Raw genomic sequence first — 22,677 nt, forward strand, 5'->3', positions numbered from 1 at the left:
TCCTTAGGTCCTGAATAGTGAGGACTAGAGCATTCCAGTGGGGAGGGAAGTTTAAGCTACAGCCTGAGACTCCAACACCCATAGGCAGGTCCTTATTCCAGCTTTCACTGTTCCACTTCTGACCTAGCTTTCTGCTAATGTGAGCAGGAAGGAACCCATTATGGTTCTACATGGGTTCCTACCATTCTTAGGCACACCTTGATGGATTTCCAGTTTTCTGACTTTGGCCTGAACAATTCATGGCTCTTTTAGGTATTTGAAGAATAGACCACGTGATAAAGACCTCTCTCTCTCTCTCTCTCTCTCTCTCTCTCTTCTCTCTCTCTTGCATTATGAATGTGTGGGAGGAGTGGGTGTGAGACTCTGCCTTTCAAACTAATCAAACATCTGAAAGATTAAGGGTTTGGAGAACTTGAAATATGATGCATTAATTATCCTGCCAGACCTGTGCTTTCTTGATTTCTACTGTGTTCTCTTATTCCTTCTGTTACACCAGGGCATGTCTCAAGTCTTCACTCTGAACATGAGCCAACTGTGTATGTTATATGTTTTCTCATGTTGCTCACCGTGAGTTTAGTCTTCCTGTTCATACTTCTCTCTTATATTCTTACTCTCAGAGGTGTTATGGACATTATCTGCCTCCTTGCTAATTTTCATCAGGATAATGTCTTCCAGGTCCATCCGTGTTGTTGTAATAAAGATTTTTCTTTATTGATAAGACTGAATAGTACACATAAACATATACATATATGTGTATGTATATATGTATAAAATCACATTTTCTTCACTTATTTATTTGTCAATAGCCACTTAGGTTGGTGTGTTTTCTTGGCTCTAATGAAGAATGATGCAATTAGCTTAGGATTACAAATATCTTCAACATATTTATTTTGTTCCAGATATATACAGAGAAGTGGAATTATTTAATTACATGGAGTCTTATTTTTAAATTTGGTAGAAATGTCTTATAATGACTATGAGCATTTATAGTACTACTGAAAATTTACAAAAAAAATTTTCCTCTTACTTACCAATTGTTATTTTCTGTTTAGCTAATAAATACTTTAGTAGGAGTGAGATAATGGCTCTTTGTGGTCTTGATTAGCATTTTTCATATCTTAGCATTTTTTCATATACATTTCAGCCATTTGTATGTCTCTTGGAAACAAATATTCAACATCCTTATTTATTTCATAGTTTGTTACTACTATCAGGTTAATGAGCATGAATTTCTAATATATTTTGGATAGCATCTTTTGTTCTTTATAAAATTTATAATTCTGTCTAATTTTAAAGATGTTTACTTTTTTATTTGAAAGGCTTAGTTACAAAATATTAGAATGGGCTTGACACACTAGCCTAGTGGCTAAACTCCTAGCCTTGTGTTTGCTGGGATCCTATATAGGTGCCAGTTCCTGTCTCAGCTGCTCCACTTCCATCCAGCTTCCTTTTTCTTTTAAATAAAGATTTATTTTATTTTTACTGGAAAACCAGATATACAGACAGGAAGAAACAGAGATGAAAATCTCCTGTTGGTTCACTCCCCAAGCGGCCACGATGGCCAAAGCTGCACCAATCTGAATCCAGAAGTCGGGAACCTCCTCCTAGTCTCCAACAAGCAAGGAGCTGGATAGGAAGTGGGGCTTTGCTTGTGGCCTGGGAAAGCAGTAGAGGATGGCCCAAGGCCTTGAGACTCTGTTTCCAGGTGGGAGACCTGGAAGAAACTCCTGGCTCCTGCTTTAGGATCAGCTCAGCTCTGGCCACCCATACAAGATGCCAGTGCCATAAGGTAGAGAATTAGGCTGCTGTGCCACTCTTCTGGCCTGCATAAATATTTTATTACATTTCATAGACTGTCCTTTGTGCTAATGATTGCTTTCATTATTGTGCAGTACATTTTTAGTTTGGTGTAGCCTCACTTGCTTATTTGTTCATTTCTTGTCGTTGCTTTTGTTGTCATATTCAAAAGAACATTACTAATACCAATGTCAATGGGATTTATCTTATTCTTTCTTCTAGAAGTTTTACAATATTAGGTCCCAATTTAAGATTTTAATACAGTTTGCAGGGTTTGTGATGTAGTGAGATGGAAGGATCCAATTCCCTTTGGTTTTAAAGATTTCACCCTTTAATTTCACAACAGCTACATAATATTTAATAATAATTTTATCACATATTAAGTGACTTGATTTTTGAATCATGCTGGCTAGATTCACATTTGGGTTGTAAAGAGGAGTTTGACCACATCAGATTGATATTTTATTTCTAAAATCTGAAGTCCACCTGAGTGACTCAATAATGAGGAAATGGTGACAGTATGCTGACCAATATGGAGACAGAAAAACCATTAAGAGGCAGGTTAAAGGAGACAGCAGCCCTCCAACTGCTCTGAATACAGAAGCTAACCTATTAAGGGATGGTCATTTAATGTGAATTCACAGAAAGCATTTAAGATTATTAATTTATTCATTTTTAGTTGAAAGGCATATTTTACTGAGAGAAGAGAATGATGCGCCATCTGCCAGTTCACTCTCCAAATGCGCACATGTGTAGAGCTGAGCCAAAGCAAAGTCAGGAGCCAAGAACTTCCTCTGGGTCTCCTACACGGGTGCTAGGGCCCAAGCAACCAAGCCGTTCTCCATCATTCCGCCATGCCATAAGAGGGATCTACATCAGGCATGGAGCAGTCAGGACACAAACCAGTGCCCATATAGGGTGCCACTGCCACAGGTGGAAGATCAACCTAATTCACCATCTCACTGGCCTCCCCAAAAAACCCCTTTGCCTCCAGTTGAGTCTTATGTTAATCACCCTGCTAACAGTGCACCTTTTCTGTTGGGAACCAGTGGCATCAGCTGTGACCACAAGGAACAGGACTCATGAGAAGGGGAGTCAGCACACCTTCTCTCCTTTACCCAGCCAATTTAATAACATCTCCATAAAATAGCAGAGATCATGATGACTGAGAGTGGTCAGGCGTAGAGGAAAAACCAGACTAGTAAAGCATGAAAGTAAAAATTGCGGGACGCCAAAAAAGGATATAAAATGAAGTATGGCAAAGTTCTGACCTCAAATCAAGCCTTTCCGAGGACTGAGGAAGAGGCAACAGGAGCTGCTTAGTCACTTGATAGCCGTTTGCTGCCTCACTTGCTTTCATGACACACAGCTCATAAGGAAACGTTGCCAAAGACTCAACCAGACACTCACTTTCAGTTTCTTCAGTTACCTCCCCTCCCATAGGTCCTTGTGTGAGACACAGAAATAATTTTAACACACTATTGCAATGAAAAAAAATGTTTTTATTAGCCAGAAGCCAGGTGCTCAGGGAGCTTCATGATTTCACCAGATTGGTGGAGAGCAGGGAGGGGAGCTTAGTGGTACTTGTGAGCCAGGGCATTGGCCACACCAGACACCACCTTCTGCCAGGCAGCCTGCATCTGGGGAGTGAATTCAGCGCCAAAGTGGTGGGACAGCACAACAACCAGCACGTTGCCCAGGAGCTGTGGGAAAGACGGGAGAAATGAACAGGGTTAGCACTGGGTCCCGCTTGGACTCACTCCATCCTTATCACAAATGGCGCATGTCGTTCTAACTTCAAAAATACAGGCAGAATGATGGCTAGGATTAGCTGCTTCTACCAACAGGAATCTTCTTTCGCCAGCCAAAATTGACATGCAGAAATCTTATTTCATTTCACTGAATTATGGCAGTTATTGCTTAAAATTGTGCAAAGAAAGCTGGCCTTGCAAGCAAGTTTTGAAAGATAACATTTACATTGTGGCAAATAAACAAACACTTGACCAAGAGAGAAAAAAAAGTTGAAATGACAAACACAACATATAGTTTAGTTAAAACTGGGAGATTAAAGAAAACAAGAAGAAGCAATGGTTGTGAATACAACAAAAATAAAGAAGAAATTAAGCCTCATTAGAATGCCACCGTGATGCAAGCAAATGTCACTTTTCCTTTCTAAACACTCTTTGAACTATGACCTCTCTGTAGCACATTGATTTAATCACAGGAAAAACAAATAGGATGAGAATGGTGGAGGGACTCCAAGCCCACCTTGAAGTTCTCAGGGTCCACATGCAGCTTGTCACAGTGCAGCTCACTGAGCTTGGCAAAGGTGCCCTTGAGGCTGTCCAGGTGATGCAGACCCTCGCTGAAGGCATTCATCACCTTCTTGCCATGAGCCTTCACCTTAGAATTGGTCATAACAGCATCGGGAGTGGACAGGTCACCAAAGGAACTAAAGAACCTCTGGGTCCATGGGAAGACAACCAGCAGCCTGAGAAAGGAAAAATGGCCAGCAGAGAGAGGAAGTCAGTCCCTGGTGGCAAAGAAGGACACTGACTCTGTTTCCACAAACACAGTTCCATTCAGCTGCCTTAAAAAGTGGATACCAACCTGCCCAGGGTCTCACCACCAACTTCATCCACATCCACCTTGTACCACAGGGAGGTGACTGCAGCCTTCTCCTCACCGGAAAGGTGCACCATGTTGTCTGTTAGAGGGGCTTGCTAGTAAACACAGCTGTGTCAAAAGCAAGTGGTAGCAGCAGCTGCTGTGCTCTGCCTTTTATGCCCAGTCCTGCATCACGTAATCCCTAGTCCTGTGACTAGATTGGCCAACACCAGGGCGCGGCTCTGCAGGGTGAAGCTGACTGACGACAGTTCTCCTGTGCTTGGCAGTTTGGGCACGGGCGTAGAAGTCTGCCATCAGACTGCGCCCTCCTTCTACGTATCTCCCAGACCCACACCAGCAGTGCCAATTGATACCAAAAACACTTTCACTGCCAAATTTATTTGCATATATTTTTTGTGAGTAAGTCTGATAGATATAAAAACTACTGCCACATTTTTTTTTAATCACACAAATGAGAAATTTGGACACAGAAAATGGAGATTTTCTAGTTGAAGATCCACTTAAGAATATGTGTGTGGATCTCTGTTTGTGTCTCCAAAACATTCAAAATAATTACAAAAATAGATTAGATGTAATTTTTCCCGTAGGTATATGATATGTACATCTTCCTCTGCTTTGGATTATATCCTGCCGGTAAGAAAAAAAAATGCTGAGTGGGGTCCCCACCCTCCCTTGTCGTGACCATTAGGATTGCTACACTAACCCCTGAAAACAAACAAACATACAAACAACCAAAAAGTCTAGAATGGAAGACAACAACATGGAAAGCTTAGAATCAGACAGGAAACGCCCTGCATGGACCCAATCAGGCCTCACTTGGTGGGACACACTGGGGTACGCCTCACTGGGATATTGGGGATTTCTCTGCACACCAATCCTAATAAAATGTACTGTACCTAAACTGATAACTCTATGGAATGAGGTTGAATACAAACCAAAATTGAAATGTCTATGAAGAAGTCACAGGATGTAGTTAAGAAACCGCATTTTCCCATCAACATACTGTTAATAATACCATGTCAATTAATGCCTTAAGGTTGTAAATGGCTGTTGATGTTATCTTGGGACTTTTAATTGATTGGGATGATACTTTGCTGGCTTTACCTTCAGACCAGAGATGGTCTTACCAACAAATCGTTGAACCTACTAGGATAATAAGATATAGGACTTTATGCTAGGTAAATACTTCCAATGAAAGAACCTCAGCTGAATTTGAACTGTGGTAATGCAGCAAGGTGGAGAAATCCACCATGGGGAGAGGGTTCAGGGAGGGGATGCAGGGAACCCAGTGCCCATAACACATTGTCACATAATACAATGCAATAAATAAGAAAACTAAATAATTTTTTTAAAAAAAGTAAGGGAGAGGGCCCGGCGCGGTCGCGCAAGTGGTTAAGGTCCTCGCCTTGCACGCCTGGGATCCCATATGGGCGCTGGTTCTAATCCCAGCAGCCCCGCTTCCCTTCCAGCTCCCTGCCTGTGGCCTGGGAAAGCAGTCGAGGATGGCCCAAAGCTTTGGGAACCTGCGCCCGTGTGGGAGACCCGGAAGAGGCTCCTGGCTTCGGATCGGCATAGTATCGGCCCCTTGCGCTCACTTGGGGAGTGAATCATCGGACGGAAGATCTTCCTCTCTGTCTCTCCTCTCTGTATATCCGCCTTTCCAATGAAAAAAATAATAAAAATAAATCTTTAAAAAAAAAAAGGAGAAAAAAATGCTTATTTATTTAGTGTTTATTTGTTATTGCTTTTATTGTCTTATTTAATTATCTAAGCAGATAAATTAACTTCAAATTACAGAATAAATCTGACTAAAATATTCTGTGGAGCTGTTACTCTGTATACAAATGAAGACATGAAACTGGAGACCTACCAAGACAGGGAAAAACAGTCGTACCAAAATTCAGCTACTTGCCAGAATTGTAACACTGGAGGACGGTCGGGATCCCTTGGCCAGCAAGTCAGACCCAGACACTCGTTGTCTTTGTGGAACCTTTATTGTAGACATGATACAGCAAAACCGGTGCGCAGTGGCTGCACAGTGGCCACCATGCAGCTGCCGCACAGCCGCCACATCACGAGGCGCACAGCAGCTACATCTTGGTGAGACGTGCTCTCTCCCATCTCTCCCTCCAAGGCGCGCTCTCTCTTCCCCCTCCCCGGTTCTCTGGCTCCCTTATATATTGGGTAACCCGGCCAATCAATGTAAAGGTCACCTGTGCACGCAGCAGGCAGGCCAATCATCACACAGATCACGCACTGTCCACACGCCATCCACGCACCCCTGGGCCAATCACAGCAGACTTCCAGAGACTTGTTTTTTCTACCACAGCAGGAAGCAGCAGTTCGGCTCCCTTCTGTCTAGGGTGTGGGCTGCAGGCTCTCTACAGCTCCCCACAGAGGACACAACAGTTTCTGATGTGACATCCTGATTCTCCCTGTGCAATTTAAGAAAGTGTTGGGAGGAAGGAACGTAAGAAGACATTTACAGCCTGAGCCAACTTTACTTTTTCCTCAGCCACTAAGAAGGCTGTTTTAGAAACACTGCTTTGAACAAGATGCCCCAGCGTCTCTCTTTTCTCTGTATGTTATGTTTAACCTGACTGCTTTGGTAAAGCTCACCCTTCTGTCTTCACAGCTCTTGTATCTTTCCCCCCTTGTGATAAATGATTACCGTCTGGGGCTAGGAGAGACTTCTGAAGGGTAAAATTGTGCTTATCTCTGTTAAAAAAAAATCTGGAAAAAAGCAAAGGAACAAGCATTTCTGGGCTCATCGAGCATCTCAGCATTCCCACTGGCCTGCTGGTCACTCCCCCAACTTGCCAGCATCCCCCTCCCTAAATCTCCTTTTCCTTTTAGGATGGAGGGAGCCAAGCTGTTACTTACCATGGACCTGTATCTGAATTCAGTCACCCAGTGTCCAGAATGGTCTTTCCTTGTAGGCATTATTGACAACAAATATCTGACAGAGTGCTCCTGTCCTTTCTCTCAAACTCCAGTTACACAAAGACTTTCTGATTAACAAGAAAAAGCAAAAACTGGTTCTCTGATTTTAATTGTCCTAAGAATACTCACGGGCATCCATTTTAATTGTTCCTTTATCCAAATTACTTTCTCCTTAATGACCAGAAGACGGACATTCTCTTGTGCTGGTACCAGCAGCCAGTGCTGCCATCCTGGGTTCAGGGAGGGTTTGCTGCTTTGACAGTTGCTACGTACCATGAATACAATGTGAACAGACTTTCCTGTTACATATAACCCTGTAGAAATAACATGCAAGTTGCAAGGCTATCAAATGTTCTTGCAGAATGGGTGTAGTCAGTTATGAGAAAGGATAGTGATCACTGTGTTCATGTCCAAGGTCTCATTCTCAGATTTAGCCCATACAAATGATGTCCCAGAAAGCCACTAAGACTCACTGCTGCCCTCCCCAGTGTGAGCTTGCTTCTGCTCTATGAGGGATGCTAGGTTGTATGTGCTCAGCTTCATCTCCAGCTCCAGGAGCTCAACACACACACACACACACACACACACACACACACACACACACACACACACACACAAACACTCTCACACACAATGGTCTCAAAAAGAAAAGAGAAGAGAAGAGAAGCAAAGAAAAGAAAAGAAAGGAAAAGGAAAGAAAAGAAAAAGACAGAGAGGCATAAGTTCACTTCCTTTGTTCTACTCTGGTGAATTTTCCTGATCTCTTGTTCTGAGCAATCCTCTTCTTCTCTCTCCTGCTCTTCTTGTCACTGCCTTTCAAATAACAGAAATCATCTTTTATCTTAAAAATGAGCATAGAATCATTGCTGTTGAAGTGCTTTAACAAAGATCTGAAATGCCTACAGAGATTAGATATTGAGAGTAAAGAGGGGTTGATGGGATTTCATATGGAGTGACCTCAAATCAAGAAGTATTATCATTTATTGTTAAAATGAATTTTCAGAATTGCTGAAAGTTTCATTTGTACTGCTGAAAAGTTAGCATGATGTTTTCTCCAGCTTTTGTCCTCTCTGTCTCTCTCTCTCTCTGTCTTCTCTCTCTTTCTCTGTTGTATTAGTTAATTCATGGAAAACAAAACTACTCACAAAACCATATGTCTTAAGCAAGACTTTTCTCAAGTGTTACTCTCCCTTATTCTCCTTGACATTCCATCATAGATTTTTCTTATAATCATTAAGTGTACTAGAATGTAGACATTTAGTAAGTCATAAAGGTAATTCAACAATGGTATAACTTTATCTCTTGTTGACTTGCTTTATTCAAAAAGCACTGGTAGAGTTTGTTGTATATTGAATGTAGAAAAAACACAAATCTAAAGCCAACTATTCTTGATGTTGGAGGAAACAAAATAATGATGACACATTTTACCTTCAAAGAATTGTGAATAAGTTAGTCTGGGTGACTCTCTTTTTCAACTTCACTCCACTGCTGCTTTGTCATATTTTTCTCAGAAGCAAGTGGAACTTAGGACATTTCTGAATCAATTTGTTGTCCTCCCATTGGTCTCCTCTGCCAACTTGAATTGTTAACATTAATCTAATTCCAAGAAGAATTGAGCCCTGTCTTAAGAGCTAAATCAGAGACTATCAAATAGGTTCAGAACTGAAGTACCCAAGAGAGTATGAGCAAAAGGCAGAGGTAAAGCTGGTTTTGTTTGTTGATGATGTAGTGAAATGGTTAGGTGTTGAGCTTGCTAATCTGTCTTCATCCCCAGGCTGGGAACTGCTGCATCAAGGACATGGTCCCTTGAATTCTTAGGTGTCTTTCTAGTCTTTTTGTTTTGTTCGAACAGGGATCAGCTTACCTTCCATTGGAGAGTTAACTGTCTCATACAGCTGCTAGTCAGTATAGGCAAAAATATTTTTCACTTGTTGATTGCTGTTCCAGGCTGTGGACATGAACAACTATGTGTGCTAGAACTCCATTTCTTCAGTTATAAAGTGGCAATAACAACAACTGTTTGCACAGATCTGTTATAAAATCATAAGCACGTGAAGTGTAGAAAAAAAGCCTCCTTTGCATTGAAGGCTGATCAAATAACAAGAAACCCTAGTAGGAGATTAAACAGTTTAACAGTGATGGGGATATACCAAGGGACCCCAGAAAGGAAGGGAAAACGCAGGAAAGAAAGTGTGCATGCTGTAACTTACAGGAGCCCTAAGGGACAGAGAAGCAGGAGAGCAGGGAACATATCTAATATGATCTCTAGATGTTGAGTTTGCTGGACAGAATTGGTTGAGCACTTTGCATACTTCTATGCAAAATGGGCACTCCAACATCAGTTTCCTGATTGTTTCACATGTCCTGCTTCCCTAGAATACACGTTCAGTTCCCTTACTGGTTGTCAGATCCACCTTATGATGGGTTGTGATTTTGCTCCTCCCTGAATGGTTAATTTTCAGGAAGGGGTCAGACAGGGAAAGCTGTTTTATATGTAGAAGATCCAGCACTGGCCAACATGGCCTTTCTTCCCGTTGTGTCCCCCTGACTGCTGCAGCAGGAGGTTTCTTCCTTTCAGTAATCTTCACATTGAGCAGAGTTCTGGTCCATGTAGAAATTCTTGGACAAGAGGCAACGTCTGAAATTCCTTTCTTCATTCTGTAACAGCAGAATGTGCTAAAGTTGAATGTATATATATTGTGTGATCTGGAAGCTTCCTGAAATACAAATATGAATATCTATGTGTGTCATGTGCATACAAATACCCAAGATTTTTGTAGCAGCAGTATATATCATAAGCAAAAGCTAGACAGGACCTACGTTTGTATCAACATTGAAGCGATTGGACACATTATGGCATATTTATAAAGTAGAATATTATACAACCATGAAAAACAAAGGCAGATATTACAAAAATAGTTAACACATGGAACATGGAATAACTAAGTCACTCATAAGAAACATAGTATATTTAATGGCTATAAAATTTTGAAAATAAGGCATGAATTAAACATAATAGAAGTGGATCAGATGGGAGAGTGATCAAGTCTGCTGACAGTTAAAGGGATGAAAAAGAGTAGGCAAATAGGTCGTCTAAGACAAGTTTATTTTGTTCTTAGCTGAGTTGTTATTGTGTGAGTATGTTTTCAAAAATTCATTGATCTGTACATGCAAATTGGGTATATTAATACATGGCCATTGACTTAAATGTTAAAGTTAAGGCTAGTGGAGGAAAGTAAACAATGGAATATTATATTATGCAGATTTCACCACTGTATCTGCTTTTATATCTAAACCTACATGGACCATCTTAATTCCATGAAGAAAAGGGAAAAAGCATTTTATTTAAAAAAAAGGAATACAAGTGGCAACAAAAGGAAAATAAATAACCAAGAAGGCAACAAGTAAAGATGTCTCGAGAGCATTCTGTGCAAATACAGCCCAGGAAAGACAAAGACAACCCAGGAGTAAAAGCCACAGCTGCTGGGTTCTTCTCCTGCACACACTTCATATTCCACTGGAAATATTTTTATACAGTTTGTTACAGAGATAATTTAACATGTTGTGACAATAGCACATTGGGCACCTTTACTTATATGTTCTGTGGACATTTAAAATTAATTATGTTGACAACTTTAAAAAGCATCAAGCCCACTTTGTATCTCTCCCAATAGTACCAAATGTAGTGAATTGCTCACTTATATATTTGCAAAACAAGATTTTTGTCTACACTCTTTAGAGTCTTCAGTTTGGCATATCCCTATAACCTTGAGTTTATTTTTTTAAAGATGCACTTAGTTTTATTTCAAAGGCAGAGGTTTACAGAGAGTGAAGGAGAGACAGAGGTAGAGAGAGGATATATGGTATATCATCTGTTAGTTCATCCTGCAATGGTTGCAATGGCCAGAGCTGAGCTTTTCTGGAACTGGGATCCAGGAATATAGATTCAGGTCCTAAAGACTTGAGCTGTTGCCCACTGCTTTCCCAGGTCATGAGCAGACTGGAAGTGGAGCAGACAGGACACAAATTGGTGTCTATATGGGATGCTGGCACTATGGGGCAGAGGATTAGACTGCTACCACGCTGATCCCTTATCTTTAATTTGCAACAATTATAATTATTATCATAACTATTGACAGATATTTGAGGAAGACATTGAGATTTTTTTCCCACATGCTCAATACTTTGACAGTATCTTCCAGATAAGTGTTGAGCTAAAAGCTACATACAGCTAATAGTGACAAATCAAAGATTTAAATGCAAGAGTCGTATTTGTCACTTCTATTTTATTTAATCATTATTTTTATTTTATTTTTTATTTACCTTTCTTCCATCCCGATATTCCCAGACTCTTGCATTTTCTTGATCATTTACCGATTCAACGTTCAAACCACAGGCATTTCCTGCGTGAAGTCCTGCATCAACTTCTGACTAGTTTTGTGTCCCAACGGGAGTCTTGCAATATGGGACAGCAGGTCTGGCCTGGGTTCTATTTTCATGTTTATCAATGAACAAACTTATTTTAGAGGCAACATATTTAAAATCTCAATGCTTAGATTTCTCAGCTTATAAAGTTAGAACTATTATAGAACCTATTTTATAAATGTATTAAGCTTAGTTAACCTAACTTAAAATCATGAGAGTGACACACTAAATAAATCCCTTGTAAATGTTAGCTCTTAATTATAATGATATCAATAATAATATAAAATCAGAATTGTTTTTCTTTCATTGTAGCATATGTGAACTTCTAAGAGAAAAATGCATTTCTGTTTCTTCTTTGTATGGTCTATTAGATATTAATTTCTCCATGGTGTCTTTACCAAAGATATCCTCAAAGCAGTTTCTTAAAAAGAAACAAAATAATCTAGTTAGATATTAATAAAGAATCGAATAAACATATCATCTGCTGTTTCTCCAGTGATCTTCTTGGATATTTATCCCTGTTCTTGAGCAGTTGATCCTTCCAAATCAAGTCTGCTTTGAAACGCAGCCCTGTCCATGTGTGATTTGGCAGGCTATGGAGATTGGCATATTCTAATTTCCACATGGGTTCAGATAAAAATGCTTTATCATTTCTAGGATATCATGGAAATTTACAGGAATTCTAAGAACCTGAGGAAATATAACTTTACTTTTACTCCAGTATCACCATATAGCTATTCTTAATTTTAAGATGCTCAGAAGAATAGTATGTGAGATGAAGGGAGTGTTGAGGGTTCATCTCTCTGCACAGCACTCACTGTCATGCAGAAAGATGTCTGCACTGGTGGGCTTAATGGTGTATAGAAGCCTGAGTCAGACACTTGGGCTATTTTCTGGATTGACTGTCCCATGAAGATTATCTGGGATAAACAACATCTTGTGTGCAAGCTCTGCAAATGTAAAAGAAAAATATTTCAGGGATTAATTGAAATGTTCCTTCCTGCAGAAGGTAACAAGAGGATATCTTCCTCCTCACCTTTTTTACATGTGTGAAGTCCGTTCTGATCGCTATGAAAATCATGGTGAGGGTGCAGCAGGGAGAGTTAGGGAACTCTACCTAAAAAATACATGAGTTAACACTCCATGTATAGGGCCCGGCGCGGTGGCTCAGTGGTTAATGTTCTGGCCTTGCACGCCTGGGATCCCATATGGGCGCCAGTTCTATCCCGGCAGCCCCACTTCCCATCCAGATCCCGGCCTGTGGCCCGGGAAAGCAGTCGAGGACGGCCCAAGGCTTTGGGACCCTGCACCTGCATAAGAGACCCGGAAGAGGCTCCTGGCTTCGGATCAACATAGTATCGGCCGTTGCGCTCACTTGGGGACTGAATCATTGGATGGAAGATCTTCCTCTCTGTCTCTCCTCTCTGTATATCCGCCTTTCCAATAAAAAAAAAAAAACATATAAATTACATGAAATCTGTTCCCTTTATGTTAGGAAAAAAAAAACAGGCAAAGTAACGAATAAAACCAAGAAAGCACAAAATTTATTTTTATGGCTTTTTTCTCCCCAGCTTTGTCCCTCAATAACATTATTCTTTGAGGGCTTAAAAAGACCTCCAAACACTTGATTGTATTTCTGGGTCATTCTAAAGCTGGCCTATCCTACAATAAGACCCATGTAAGAGGAAGGCAGACAGGAACCTTGACATTTCAGGGGAAATACTTAGGCACCTTCAACACTACATAAAATACTCCCACATGCGTCGCTGAAGTGTTGTTTCAGACTCCCTGGAAAGAATACAACTGTACTCCCACCAGGAAGTTCTAGCATGCAAAGACCTAGGCACACAACTTCATTTATTAACTTGGGTGTCGGAGAGTACTGTGCAGAATAAAGCATTCTGGAGAGAGAAAGAGAGAGAGAGAGAGAGAGAGAGAGAGAGAGAGAGAGAGAGAGAGTCGCTAAGTATGACGCTCCCTTAGGACTATGTACTCAAATCAGCTGTGGTCCATTGCTGTCCATGAGACAGACAAAAGGCAAGCCTCAGAGGCTCAAAATCCTGGCCCAAGAGATGCTTGACAAAGAGGTATTTTCCTGGCTGTGGTTTGGTCATGGGCTTTATTTATTTATTTATTTATTTACTTTTCTTTATTAATTACATTAATTACATTTATTACATCTATTAATTACATTGCATTATGTGACACAATTTTGTAGGTGCTGGGATTCCCCCCTCCAAGCTCTTCCCCCATGGTGGATTCCTCCACCTTTTTGCATTACCACAGTTCAAGTTTAGTTGAGATTCTTTCATTGCAAGTATATACCAAGCACAGAGTCCAGTATCTTATTGTCCAGACAAGTTCAATGGCTTGCTGTGGAGACCATCTCTGGTCTGAAGGTAGAACTGGCATAGTATCATCCAGATGAATTAAAAGCCACAACATAACATCACCAACAATTTATAACGTTGTGGAATTAAATGACATAGTATTGAGTAACCAATATGTTAAAAAAAAATGCAAGTCCTTAACCACATTCTGTGACTTCTTCATTGACATTTCAATTTTAGTTTATATACAGTCGGGTTCTATAGACCCCAAAATGTCAATAGAACTAGTCAGCTGTCTCGTGTCTATTTTAATTTTAGCATTTAGCAGTTTATAGCACTGAAGCATCATTTTGGTGAACCTCACTTTTTTTCATGTAATCTAAGCTGGTTTATAACTCTAACAAGATATTTGTCAACAGTTTTAGGAGGGGTGTCCAGTGAAATCCTCAATACCCTAATGAGGAGTAACTAATTTTTGTGTCCCACCTAGTAAGGTAAATGTGAATCCACGCTGACCGTTTCCGGTGTGATTCTAAGCTTTCCTTGTTGTTCTCTGTCTATCTATTCTAGAATTTTTTGCTTGTTTGTTTGTTTTGAGGAATTTCTGGAGCAATCCTGATGGTCTTTGAAACCAAGCTAGGATCAGAGAAAGCTCCCTTCTCTAGTCCCGAAGGAAGTTTACTGTTCTTTTGTTTCTGCGGACTGCTCAGGGTTCCTGGCTGTTGTTCTGATGCCCTTGGATCCTGTGAGGAAGGATTTGGGCTTCTTCCATCCCATGTGGTAGATCTCAGTGGGAGTGGATGATCTCAGACTTCTTGGCCTCTGAAGATACTCCAATTCTCCATGGTCTCCTTGGCAGTTGGGATGTAGACCTTGGTGCTCATACTTATATTCCTGGGTGAGGATCTGGAAGTCTTGAGGGTTGGGATGCAAGCCTCCTCCTGTACATCTGCTCCACTTTGGGGTCCCCCCCCGACTCCATGCATTGATCTCCGGTTAAGAGGTTGTCAGGATCGCTCTTGATTCCCGTTATATGCCTTTTAAGTTTTACTATTATTGTCTAATGCTGATTTGAGTCTGTTGTCTATGGGTTACCGGTTATGATCCTGGTAGGTTATATTCCATGTCTTCCTCACACATTCTAGGGAAATGGAAGATTTCCCTGCTCTCCGGTCCCATTATAGACTAACATAGGTAGTAAAAGTATATTAGGTTTTACAGTTCTTTGGTGTGGATATATAGCAATCTGACTCACATTGATTGTTGGTACATTGGTTACTTCACAATATCTTTTTTTTAAAAAAAGATTTATTTATTTTTATTACAAAATCAGATATACAGGGAGGAGGAGAGACAGCGAGGAAGATCTTCCGTCCGATGATTCATTCCCCAAGTGAGCACAATAGCTGATGCTATGCCGATCCGAAGCCAGGACCCAGGAATTTCTTCTGGGTCTTCCACACAGGTGCAGGGTCCCAAAGCCTTGGGCCGTCCTCGATTGCATTCCCAGGCCACAAGCAGAGAGCTGGATGGAAAGTGGAGCTGCCAGGATTAGAACTGGCACTGATATGGGATCCTAGCATGTTCAAGGTGAGGACTTTAGCTGCTAAGCCATGCTGCCGGGCCAACTTCACAATATCTTATTGCATGTGAGATGCGCTGTTTGAGGTTGAGATAATATTACATTTTACAGGAACTAGTTTTCATACTGACATCATTTCATCTTAAATTAAGGCAAACGTGGTATCTAACCTTTTGGGATTGGCTCATTTCCCTTAGTATTATGGTTTCCAGTTGGGCCCATTTAGCCACAAAGAACTGTATTTTTTTTTTTAATAGCAGAGTAGTATTCCGCGGAGTAAATGAATCATACCTTTCTTATCCAGTCTTCTGTTCATGGGCCTTTCGTTTGCTTCCATGTTTTTGCAATTACTGATTGTGCTGCTATGAACACAGGGGTGCATGTTGGTTTGTCGTGAAACAGGTGTTTTGGATATATTCCTGGGAGTGCTATTGCTGGATCACATGGTATGCAGATTTTGAGTTGTTTGAGTGTTCTACATACTGATTGCCATAGAGGCTGTACCAACCCAGCCCCACCAGCAGTGGAGTACGGTTCCCTTTTCCCTGCATCCATGCCAACAAGTGTCGTTGGTGGTTATTTGTATGTGGGCCAATCTTACTGGCATTAGGTGGTACCTCATTGATGTCTTAATTTGGATTTTCCTTATTGCCAGGGAGTTTGAGCATTTTTTCATGTGTTTGTTTGCTATATGGATTTGTTCCTTTGTGAAGTGTTTGCCCATTTCCCGTGCCCATTTCTTGAGTGGCTTGTTTGTTTTGGTTGTTCTGGAGGTCTTTGTATTTTCTGGAAATTAGCTCTCTATCGCCTATGTAGTGTGCAAAGATCTTCTCCCACTCTGTGGCTTGCTTTTTTACTTTCTTGATTGTTTCCCTTGCTGTACAGAAGCTTCTTGGTTTGATGAGGTCCCATTTGTGTATTCTGTTCTCAACTGCTATTGCTTTTGGTGTCCTTCTTAGAAAGTCAGGACCTACCCCTAGATCTTGCAGGGTATTTCCTACATTTTCTTGCAAGAGTTTGAAGGTTTCTGGATGTAGGTTTAGGTCTTTTATCCATGTAGATTTGATCTTAGTGTATGGTGAGAGATGTGGTTCTACCTTTTTGTTTCTTCAGGCTATCAACCAGTTGTCCCAACAGCATTTATTGAAGAGACCTACCCCTTTGCCTGGATTGTCGTTTGTCTTTTCGTCAAAGATTATTTGGCCGTATCTATGTGGGTTCCCTTCTGTTGTTTCTATTCTGCTCCATTGATCCTCCTCTCTATCTTTGTGCCAGTACCAGGCTGTTTTGATAACCACTGCTCTGTAGTATGTCCAGAGGTCTGGAACTGTGATTCTCCTTGCTAGCTTCTTATTCTTCAGGATGGTTCTAGCTATTCGTCGTTTTTTTGTGTTTCCATATGAACCTTTGTATCATTTTTTCCAGTTCCAATAAGAATGTTTTGAGCAATTTGATTGGGATTGCATTGAAAATATATATTGCTTTTGGTAGTTTAGACATCTTAATGATATTGATTTTACCTATCCAGGAGCATGGGATGTTATTCTATCTTTTGAAGTTTTGTTCAATTTCTTTTTAAGTGGTTTGTAGTTTTCTTCTTAAAAGTCTCCTACATTTTTTGTTAGATTTATTCCTAGATACTTCATACTTTTCTCTGTTATTTTGAATGGTATCTTGTTGGTTAGATCTTTTTCTATCTTGGGGCTGTTTGCATACACTATGGCTGTTGATGTTTGTTCATTAATTTTGTACCCTGTCACTCTACCAAACTCTCATATGAGTTCTAGTAGTCTCTGTATTAAGTCTCTTGGTTCTTCTATGTAAATGATCATGTCATCTGCAAATAGTGAAGGCTTGAATTCTTCCTTTCCATTTGAATTCCTTTGCTTTCTTTTTCTTATCTTATGGCCTCAGCGAGTACCTCTAGGCCTATGTTGAATAGTAGTGGAGATAGTGGACATCCTTGTCTTGTTCCAGATCTCAGTGGGAAGGGTTTCAGTTTTTCTTCATTCAGTATGATGCTGGCATTGGGTTTGTCATATATTGCTTTGATTATGTTGTGGATTGTTCCTTCTATGCCTACCTTGGTTAGGGTTTTTAGCTAGTGGTCTAAATTTGTTAACTATATTAATCCTCAAATATTCTACATATGCTTTGGATGAGAATAATAAGTGGACTATACTAATACAATAGCAATAACAACAATAACAATCTCACATTACTCCTTTGTCCATATCTACAGTAAAAGAATATAAACCTGAATGAATTGAGCATATACTTAAATATACTGATTCTTTGCATTGTATTGCTAGCATTAAAAAGATAGTGTTTAGTGGGTAGTCATACTTACCGCACAGATAGGAAAATAAGCTAAGATTATTCAGTTAGTTTACCCAAAGATATTCTACTACATATTCATGGAGCTGGAATGTGAAGCCAAACATAATTACAAAGTAGGTCATCTTTTATGAGGTAATGTATATTTCATAAGATTTTGTAAATGTAAATGTCTGCAACATGTGATTCAAGCAGCTGTGAGCAAAATAAAGGCACTGCTTACACATCACAGAATTTTAAGATTTCTCTTTTTTGTATTTTTTAAATGTTGTCACTATTTTTCCATGACACGGTTTTGTAGGTATAAGGATTTCACCTCCACCTCCTCTTCCTCTCTTTTGCTCTCTGCCACCCTATATCTACCATATTTATTACAAAGCATAGACCTTCGGCAATAGTCACAAGTCCAACATTCTGCTGTTGAAGTGTATTATGGCATTGCATGAATTGGAAATGGTGAAAAATCCATCCATCTATTTTCAAGGTAATTGAACAGAATCTGACGCTGCCATACCTCCTGTAATCTCTTTCATTAGTGAAGAAGCCCACACATGGAAATCTTCTCCAGGAAAGAAAGCAGGCTGTAGACTCACAGATCTGGACAGAGGATGTCATGGTTGCTGGCTATACGCAGTACTGAGTCTTTAAAAGTCTCCAAGAAATAGAAATAACCCTGCTTTTCAGAGTCGTTTGCTCTGCTGGGAACCCTAAAGCTTCCCATCTCACTATGATTTGCGTAGCTTGTGACATAATAGTGGGGTTGATTACTGCCTTACCTTACCTGTGCTTATCAGAATGGCACTCTCACTCAGCTTGAGGGAGACTTCAGTTTCCTGGTGATTTTCACTCTTCCAAAGGAGTCCAGTTATAGAGTTTCCAAGGGCATAACATTCCCATGAGTGGAGTGGGAATGGCCATCCCCTGTCAAGGCAATGGGATGTTGGGAGTTGGAGATTTGAGTCCAGAACTCAGGTTCTGAGTCATTACAGCTTTCATCCAATTAAGAAAAATCCCAGCATCTGAGGAGGGGATAGATCCATGTCTTTCTTGACTGTCTCTGGAGACTGCCTCTCATAAGACTGTCTAAGTACTGGAATGGTTGGCTCTCTATTACATCACACATCTGCATGCAAAAAGGAAAGATGGGGGGCAGATGTTTTGTGCAGTGTCTGGGATGCCTACATCTCATATTAGAGAATCTGAACTCAGGTCCCCACTCTGCTTCTAAACCAGTTTCTGCTTCGGTTATGCGTTCGTTCAGGTCTTTTGTTGCTTCTGGGCTAAGTTTGGGTAGGTGGTGGGAGTCTAAAAACTTCCCTAGGTTCACTCCCTAAATGACCTCAATATCCAGAGCTGAGTCAATCTGAGTCCAGGAGAGAGGAGCACCTTCCAGGTCTCTTGTTGCCTTCCTAGGCCATTAACAGGGAACTAAAACACAAGTAGAACCACTGTGGCTCTACTTCATGTGGAATGCTGGCATCACAGGTGGTAGCTTGGCCCTTCCCATATGCAGGCAGGGACCCAACCAAGTGTTTAAACCTGGTTCTGCTACTTTCCCAGGTGCATTAGAGGGGAGCTGGATTGGAAGCCCACAGCTGAAACTTGAACCAGTGCTACAGTGTCTTACTAACAACCTGTGCAATGTGTAGTCCATCTTTGGAAAGCAGAAGCCAATCCTTTACATGTTCTGATTATCTGCTGCTTGTTCTTGGGAATGCTTTGCAACAGAGAACACAAAAAGAGAGGTTAGTTTTTCTAACTATCCATCTAGTGGCTCACATTTCATATTGATTAAAGAAGCCTTTGTTTCTTTGCTTTTGTTTTGTTTTAACTGGCCTCGAGGAGACACTTCTTCAGTTTATTGATTCTAAAGACATATTCCAATTCAACAGTTTTCTAAGCCTGACTTCTGCTAAACTAGCGCCTTGATGCTCAAAATCCTTAGAAATAGGACTGCAAATTTTCCTCCATCTCAACATTGTCATTTAATTCTGAGAATCTCTGGAATACGAGAGGAGAAGTGAATTAACACGCCCTTTGTGAATTCTTACCTGGCATAGATTGTTGTTGCTAGTAGACAAAAATGCTGCTACATACAAATCTGTTCCATGTAGTGTCTCCAGAATTATTTTTGTTCTTTTATGTTTTAGTGTTAGTCTCCCAAGTTCCAGTTGAAAATTTTCTAAGATTTGATTAGGTCATTATGGGCTCTTTGTCCCTGTATTCTCAGAGCACTTTGATACAGTTGGGAGGCAATGCCACTTACTGTGAACTTTGTTCCTAACTCATCACCCTGTTAAAATCTCCCATATACTACTGTCAAACCACGTTGGCAAGAACTGATCTAGGTCTTTTTTTGTCCTTATTTTTTTCTCTTATGCATTCAGCCATGCTCTTAGTCATTGCCTGTGATCTCTGCATGGCTATTACCAGCTCTCTGTGCTATCCCTTGGTACTCCTTAGGTCCTGAATAGTGAGGATTAGAGCATTCCAGTGGGGAGGGAAGTTTAAGCTACAGCCTGAGACTCCAACACCCATAGGCAGGTCCTTATTCCAGCTTTCACTGTTCCACTTCTGACCTAGCTTTCTGCTAATGTGAGCTGGAAGGAACCCATTATGGTTCTACATGGGTTCCTACCATTCTTAGGCACACCTTGATGGATTTCCAGTTTTCTGAGTTTGGCCTGAACAATTCATGGCTCTTTTAGGTATTTGAAGAATAGACCACGTGATAAAGACCTCTCTCTCTCTCTCTCTCTCTCTCTCTCTCTCTCTCTCGCATTGTGAATGTGTGGGAGGAGTGGGTGTGAGACTCTGCCTTTCAAATTAATCAAACATCCGAAAAATTAAGAGTTTGGAGAACTTGAAATATGATACATTAATTATCCTGCCAGACCTGTGCTTTCTTGATTTCTACTGTGTTCTCTTATTCCTTCTGTAACACCAGGGCATGTCTCAAGTCTTCACTCTGAACATGAGCCAACTGTGTATGTTATATGTTTTCTCATGTTGCTCACCGTGAGTTTAGTCTTCCTGTTCATACTTCTCTCTTATATTCTTACTCTCAGAGGTGTTATGGACATTATCTGCCTCCTTGCTAATTTTCATCAGGATAATGTCTTCCAGGTCCATCCGTGTTGTTGTAATAAAGATTTTTCTTTATTGATAAGACTGAATAGTACACATAAACATATACATATATGTGTATGTATATATGTATAAAATCACATTTTCTTCACTTATTTATTTGTCAATAGCCAGTTAGGTTGGTGTGTTTTCTTGGCTCTAATGAAGAATGATGCAATTAGCTTAGAATTACAAATATCTTCAACATATTTATTTTGTTCCAGATATATACAGAGAAGTGGAATTATTTAATTACATGGAGTCTTATTTTTAAATTTGGTAGAAATGTCTTATAATGACTATGAGCATTTATACTACTACTGAAAATTTACAAAAAAATTTTCCTCTTACTTACCAATTGTTATTTTCTGTTTAGCTAATAAATACTTTAGTAGGAGTGAGATAATGACTCTTTGTGGTCTTGATTAGCATTTTTCATATCTTAGCATTTTTTCATATACATTTCAGCCATTTGTATGTCTCTTGGAAACAAATATTCAACATCCTTATTTATTTCATAGTTTGTTACTACTATCAGGTTAATGAGCATGAATTTCTAATATATTTTGGATAGCATCTTTTGTTCTTTATAAAATTTATAATTCTGTCTAATTTTAAAGATGTTTACTTTTTTATTTGAAAGGCTTAGTTACAAAATATTAGAATGGGCTTGACACACTAGCCTAGTGGCTAAACTCCTAGCCTTGTGTTTGCTGGGATCCTATATAGGTGCCAGTTCCTGTCTCAGCTGCTCCACTTCCATCCAGCTTCCTTTTTCTTTTAAATAAAGATTTATTTTATTTTTACTGGAAAACCAGATATACAGACAGGAAGAAACAGAGATGAAAATCTTCCTTCTGTTGGTTCACTCCCCAGGCGGCCACGATGGCCAAAGCTGCACCAATCTGAATCCAGAAGTCGGGAACCTCCTCCTAGTCTCCAACAAGCAAGGAGCTGGATAGGAAGTGGGGCTTTGCTTGTGGCCTGGGAAAGCAGTAGAGGAGGGCACAAGGTCTTGGGACCCTGTATTTAGGTGGGAGACCTGGAAGAAACTCCTGGCTCCTGGTTTAGGATCAGCTCAGCTCTGGCCACCCATACAAGATGCCAGTGCCATAAGGTAGAGAATTAGGCTGTTGTGCCACTCTTCTGGCCTGCATAAATATTTTATTACATTTCATAGACTGTCCTTTGTGCTAATGATTGCTTTCATTATTGTGCAGTACATTTTTAGTTTGGTGTAGCCTCACTTGCTTATTTGTTCATTTCTTGTCATTGCTTTTGTTGTCATATTCAAAAGAACATTACTAATACCAATGTCAATGGGATTTATCTTATTCTTTCTTCTAGAAGTTTTACAATATTAGGTCCCAGTTTAAGATTTTAATACAGTTTGCAGGTTTTGTGATATAGTGAGATGGAAGGATCCAATTCCCTTTGGTTTTAAAGATTTCACCCTTTAATTTCACAACAGCTACATAATATTTAATAATAATTTTATCACATATTAAG

At 40.1% G+C, this 22,677-nt stretch overlaps 1 protein-coding gene and 1 long non-coding RNA gene across 4 annotated transcripts; both read right to left on the minus strand.

The window, feature by feature from the left end:
- Window positions 1-3,278: 3,278 nt before the first annotated feature.
- On the minus strand, window positions 3,279-4,541 carry LOC121156002 (hemoglobin subunit beta-like). 3 transcript variants are annotated; one of them, XM_040979485.1, is made up of 3 exons: window positions 4,408-4,541; window positions 4,066-4,288; window positions 3,279-3,500 (listed from the first exon to the last, which is right to left on the minus strand). In XM_040979485.1, the coding sequence occupies exons 1-3, from the start codon at window positions 4,497-4,499 to the stop codon at window positions 3,372-3,374; spliced, it is 444 nt and encodes a 147-aa protein (XP_040835419.1). In that variant the 5' UTR covers window positions 4,500-4,541; the 3' UTR covers window positions 3,279-3,371. The 3 variants fall into 3 exon arrangements, with proteins under 3 accessions (XP_040835419.1, XP_040835420.1, XP_040835421.1); XM_040979486.1 differs by having other exon boundaries at window positions 4,066-4,284; window positions 4,404-4,541; XM_040979487.1 differs by having other exon boundaries at window positions 4,066-4,258; window positions 4,408-4,539.
- A 2,280-nt stretch (window positions 4,542-6,821) lies between these two features.
- On the minus strand, window positions 6,822-7,455 carry LOC121156004. Its single transcript, XR_005883791.1, has 3 exons — window positions 7,309-7,455; window positions 7,097-7,158; window positions 6,822-6,860 (listed from the first exon to the last, which is right to left on the minus strand). It is a non-coding gene; the product is annotated as an uncharacterized LOC121156004 (long non-coding RNA).
- Between the last annotated feature and the right edge of the window lie 15,222 nt (window positions 7,456-22,677).

Source organism: Ochotona curzoniae, unplaced genomic scaffold, assembly GCF_017591425.1.
Source record: "Ochotona curzoniae isolate NIBS_2020 unplaced genomic scaffold, NIBS_Ocur_1.0 contig_3224, whole genome shotgun sequence".
Lineage (NCBI taxonomy): Eukaryota > Metazoa > Chordata > Mammalia > Lagomorpha > Ochotonidae > Ochotona > Ochotona curzoniae.